The sequence below is a fragment of the Drosophila ficusphila genome, unplaced genomic scaffold, assembly GCF_018152265.1.
Source record: "Drosophila ficusphila isolate 14025-0441.05 unplaced genomic scaffold, ASM1815226v1 contig_198, whole genome shotgun sequence".
Classification (NCBI taxonomy): Eukaryota; Metazoa; Arthropoda; class Insecta; order Diptera; family Drosophilidae; genus Drosophila; species Drosophila ficusphila.
The window spans coordinates 14,822,625-14,828,640 of record NW_025064092.1 but is presented as its reverse complement, the minus strand read 5'-3'; the positions used below and the strand labels follow the sequence as shown (position 1 = coordinate 14,828,640).

The window sequence follows — 6,016 nt, the reverse complement described above, 5'->3', positions numbered from 1 at the left end:
AGTTTAACTTTTTTTATAGACATTATTTACTAAAAAAATCAATATTTAAAAGCTAATTTTCTTGGACCAACCACCTCATTCCCTGTTCAAACCCCAACAACAATAACAACTCATTCAACCACCACAACAGCACGCAGCTACAACAACCCCGAAAGCCAAAAGCAAATAAACGAACGAAATATCTAGACAGTATAAGTGAGTATCTGTGTGAGAGGTTATGCCTGAATGCGAATGTGTGAGTGAGAGCATTGAACGGGGCGGAGCTAAACAAAGGGTGGCTTAAAAGCCCGGTTTATCTTCTGGGGAAATATTAACGATAACCACAGATTTGCAGTGTTTCTTTGTAACTATATGTTAAAGTTTGTTTTTGTAGCTATAGTTATAAAGAGAGAGAGGCACAGCCATGTGGGGCGGAGAGAAAGCGAGTGTCTAGGGGTGTCTCGCTTGCACTTGAAGAGTGGAGCCCATCAGGGCAGCGCCGCCAGTCGCGCCAACGACGCCGGCAGAGACAGAGGCAGCGGGACCTTTCTTGCGATGTGCCCGCCATTCGAAATCAGTCAATGTTGAGGCGCGAGAAGACGCGGCTAAAGAGCGGAGAATCAGAATAAGAATCGAATTTTGAGAACTTAAGTCCCGGTGCTATGCAGTACTGCAGAATAAGAAAATCAAAAATATTATAATCTGAAAGACAAAAGCCGTCGCTGTGCTCCTAATTATTTATTATTTTTTGTGTGCGTCTGACTACATGTGTGCATTCTAGGTAATGAGTGAAGTTAGAGGTTTGTCAAACCGCAGAGACTAAAGACTTTGGGCGATAGAAAAAAGCCTTTTCACATAGAGAATGCTTGTGCCGTCGGACATGATTGCGGCGCAGTCCAAGATGGTTTACCAGATGAACAAGTATTGTGCGGATCGCGTTCAAGTGCGCAAAGCCCAGATCCATAAGCAAATTCAGGAGGTGTGTCGAATTGTGCAGGATGTCCTTAAGGAAGTGGAGGTCCAGGAACCCCGTTTTATCTCCTCGCTGAACGACTATAACGGACGGTTCGAGGGTCTAGAAGTTATATCGCCCACGGAATTCGAAATCATCATCTATCTGAATCAAATGGGTGTGCTTAATTTTGTGGATGATGGCACCCTGCCAGGATGTGCGGTCTTGAAGTTGAGCGACGGACGGAAAAGGTCTATGTCCCTGTGGGTGGAGTTTATCACGGCCAGTGGATATCTCTCTGCCCGGAAGATAAGGTCCCGATTTCAAACCCTGGTTGCTCAAGCGTGTGACAAGTGCGCCTACCGCGATATAGTTAAGATGATCGCCGACACCACCGAGGTTAAGCTTCGGATCCGGGAGCGTATCATCGTCCAGATTACACCCGCTTTCAAGTGCGCTGGCCTATGGCCAAGATCTGCATCTCACTGGCCGCTGCCTGGAATTCCGTGGCCCCACCCCAATATCGTCGCCGAGGTCAAAACGGAGGGGTTCGATATGCTTTCCAAGGAGTGCATTGCGCTGCAAGGCAAGAACTCAGCCATGGAAGGCGATGCGTGGGTTCTCAGCTTTACCGACGCCGAAAACCGGCTGCTGCAAGGTTAGTTACCGTCGGGCATCGAAAAAGAGAAGTACTACAGTGCGTATGGGAGTGTATTAACGTGAAATTCTCGTCAAATTCTTGTCTATTTAAACTGGGCAGGTCGAATCTTACATACCGGTGCATTTGATATAAAATTCCATAAATAAAAACAAAGTTTACACAATTTTTGTAACAAGTTTTATTTGCAGTTGCATGTCCAACTCCATTACATACCTGCAATAGTTCCGATAATATTGTTGTGTATTTTTATACCCTTACAGAGGGTATTATAATTTTTGTCAGAAGTTTGCGACGCAGTGAAGGAGACATCTCAGACCCCATAAAGTATATACATTCTTTATCAGCATCACCTTCGGAACCGATCTAGACACGTACGTCGGTCTGTCTGTCTGTTTCTATGTATACTAGTCTTTCCGTTTTAGAGATATAGTGAAACAAATATTATATCGTCGTTGTTTTTTTATAAAACAAGCAAGATTTTGGGAATTTGGAATTTTTAACTACGATTAAGTCATATAAAAATGTCATAAAAATCTGACGATTATACATAGCTGCCATAGAAAAATCGGAAAATATGTAAAATAAATGGAAACAAATTAAAATATCCTTGTTTTTTTTTATCATACAAGAACGATATTTTAGATATAACGTTTTCCAAAGATTTTTTATGAAAATCGGATAACTACATACATATATCATGTTGCTGATCAAAGAAGTGTCCACTTGCAGTTAGCAACGGTGTCAGACAAATTTTTGTTTTCTTGAGTGCGGAGCATTTTGATTTCGGCATTTTTTATAGTCCCTGAACACTTCCAACCTTTTATCAGTGACAAACTAAATTGTTTTATTCCATCAAATCAGCGACTTTGTTTTGATACGTCCATATTTGGTTGTAAATTAATGGTAGGTCTGTAGACCGGAGCAATGAAATGAAGGAACTATCCTTTGGCGTATTGCTTTAAATTAACTTATAACTAATATATGTTAAGTTCACTTTTTAAAGGCTCCTCGAAATTTGGGGCGAAGCGTATTAAATGGATATGTAAATATCTGCATTTCCCAATAAATCTAAATATATAAACTTAAAAAAAAATAATGAATAGAATTTAAGGTGGGGAATGTCGGAAAGTTCTATAAATGGGAAAATTTTGGTTCGAATAGAAAACATTTTCTACGCCTTAACTTATTTGGGAAATGGAAAATTTTGATATTGTCTTTAAATAAAGTGTATTACAATTATTAAAAAAAAAATGGATTTTATGAGAAATAATTAATTTATCTGTTCAAATACAACTTATTCAAGATTGTAGATGCGGTTGCTAATGTTCTTATTTGAAATACAATTACACGGCAGCTTCAATTAGGGAACTACGTCTGCATAACGAGGCATCCGTTTATCGATCCCAAACAGATATAAGATACGTGCGATCATAAATCTGATGTTCGATCGAAGGGGGGAAAACGAAATCGAGCCCAGTTTCTCAGTTTCTTGGTTTTTGTTAGTCGCAGCGCGGCAACGCACACTGCTGATCTCCAGAAGATAAGCGAAGTCTCGGTAGTCTGAGTCCCAAGGCAGTTGGGCGGTTAGTTGAACGGACCACAGACTACGGACTACAAAACTACGGGAAACGGGTTCCATATAAACAATGCCAATGGTTGGGCCATAAATAAATTTCTTAACGATTTTATAAATATTTTAAATCTCGGCGATTAGATAAAGTCAACAAATAAATAAAACTACAGCGGGCCAAGAATGAGATGACACACGAAAAAAGAAAGAAAGAGGTTAAAAGATTGGGTTTGGGCGACCATAATGCTGAGAGCCGAAGCAAAACAAAAACGAAATTCTAGCTGAAACAAAACTACGATAAAATTAAAAAAGAAACCAAAACCCAATCCGAAATTAATTCTACGGCCCCTGACAACGATCTCTGATCGATATTGATCCGGCTGGTTCCCCAGCGTGTTTGTCATTTAATTTAATGCCTAGAACTGACACCAAGACTCCGACATATTTTGTTTGCCTTAATTTTTTTTGGATAAGGTGTATCGATATTGCATATACGAACGGCGACTATTGTTAGCACTATCACTTTTAGCCCCAAATAATCGTTTTCATCATATGGACTTAAAATACTCAATCCGCACTCGTTTTGCGCGGTTTAGCCCGCGAGTTAGCTTTATAAGTCGAGTGCCAATATTGTGGCAATATCGTTCAATATTTATTAATCAAAACATGAAACAAAAACCGGAGCAAGAAGTTTTAAAACGGAAAACAGTCGTAGACGTGATTATCGGGCCGCAGTAGAGATTAGCCCGTCTAACATATTGCTAACATTGCTATGATTTATGTGCGTCGACGCAATCGGGCTACAATAAATTAAAAATCGGTACGACTATCAACCTGTATGTCCGTCTCTTCAAAGAGAAAAGTAAACCAAACTAAGAAATACGGTTGATCAATCAAAGCCGAGGGCATGAAGCAGGAACAGGGCTGTAGGTAATTTGGTGTTTAACACACTATCTTTAACCACTATCGATTGTATTGAACACTTTCATATTTGAAAGCTTTATTTTAATTTTTTAACGTTTACCAAGCATGAGACATTTTAAATAACTAAAATCTTTCTCAAGTAGGCAAAACACTTAACGAAATCGGAAGTCTAGTGCATGTGCTCGAGATAGAAAGGTTTTAATGACCAAACCCATCGATCAGTTAGTCCTTATCTAAAAAAAACAAACTAGCTATAGCCCTGTCAAAACAATTTTGGTTCAATAGTACGATAGCATTGAATGGACATAGTGATTCATTGTGATACAGACGATCTGTGTAGAGATCGTAAGGAATATTTAACATTATATAAAATACTATAATAAAAAATAAAGAAAATTAATCAATTTTGTATCTTTATTCCAGGAGCTAGTCGACGCCGCTGCTTAAGCATTTTAAAGACCCTGCGAGATCGGCATTTAGACCTGCCCGGAAACCCGGTGACGTCCTACCACCTTAAAACGCTTCTGCTCTACGAGTGCGAGAAGCACCCGCGAGAGATGGAGTGGGAGGAGAACTGCATCGCGGATCGAATCAATGGAATCTTCCTACAACTGATCTCTTGCCTGCAGTGCCGCCGCTGTCCACACTATTTCCTGCCTAATATGGATCTGTTTAAGGGAAAATCGCCAGGAGCCCTGGAAAACGCAGCAAAACAAGTTTGGCGACTAACCCGAATAATGCTCACCAATGTACGTTGCCTGGAGGAATTGTAGACACTATTATACTAAATCGGCCTTCTGATATTTTGGAGCTTCAACGGGAGTGCACGCAGCCAAAAGTTCCTTGGCATTTTTTAATTTAACACAAAGCACCGAAAACATCAAAGACGTGATGGGAGACATCAAAGAAGAAAGAGCATTGAAATTGTAACCCAAATACTATTTGATATTTCGCTAGATCGTAACTTAGCTTAGGTGCTTTCGAAAAGTATACGCCGCTTACATAGTTTCTTATAATTAGAGCATACTTAGGACCATTTAAATCGTCATCATCAAATAATGCACAAAGGTTACTATTTAGACTATAGACTTTTTTTTTTTTTTTAGTCGATTGCTTGTTGCAAAACACAAAGCAAAATTAGATATATTAGCCTTAGCCCTATAAAACTGAGACAGCCAATGCGAGAATACTTTCCTCGTTGGTCCTAAGTTATTTATTTTATGTTATTGGCTTCCTCTTCATAGTATGTCAATAAACCGTATGTTTTTTTAATGAAAATAAAAAATGTTGTTAATAAATTGGGATGCTGTTTAGGTGAGTTTATAAGCACTGTGAATTTAAATCTAAAAACTTTTTACAAACATATCACAAGAGTAAAATGATTACTTTTACAACTTTTTTATTATTATTAGTCTGTCTGTTTTCTTCTGTGTAAACTAGTCATTCACCTTAAAGCTATTCCGCTAAAACTCTACCAAAAGTTGCGTATTTACTGAATGAGTATATAAGTCGGAATGGAATCGGACAACTTTATGACAATTCTATAAGAACATCCACGAGGATGATTTTTAAAAAAAATTGAGTTTTTTAATAACCCTTGAATCGAGAAAAAAATTTCATCAAAATCTGACAACGTTAACATATGGCTACCATAGGAAAGATCGAAAAATCTATATATAAATAATGGAAAAAAATTATAACGTCGTTGTTTTTAATCCCACGAGCATGATTTTTAAAATATGGAGTTTTTAATAACCCTTGAATCGAGAACAAAAAATGTCATCAAAACTTGACAACGTTATATAACTGCCATACGAAAGATCGAAAAATCGATATAGAAATAACGGAAATAAAATGATAAAATTGTTGTTTTTAATCAGACAAGTATGATTTTTGGAATATAGAGTTTTCTAACGACTCTTGAATTACG

The 6,016-nt window shown here is 38.2% G+C and overlaps 1 protein-coding gene across 1 annotated transcript; it reads left to right on the top strand.

The window, feature by feature from the left end:
• The first annotated feature begins 505 nt into the window (after positions 1–505).
• On the top strand, positions 506–5,362 carry LOC108101649 (protein mab-21). The gene is made up of 2 exons (XM_017206064.2): positions 506–1,589; positions 4,510–5,362. Exons 1-2 carry the CDS (start codon positions 842–844, stop codon positions 4,857–4,859), a joined length of 1,098 nt encoding a protein of 365 aa, XP_017061553.1. The 5' UTR covers positions 506–841; the 3' UTR covers positions 4,860–5,362.
• Positions 5,363–6,016: the final 654 nt, after the last annotated feature.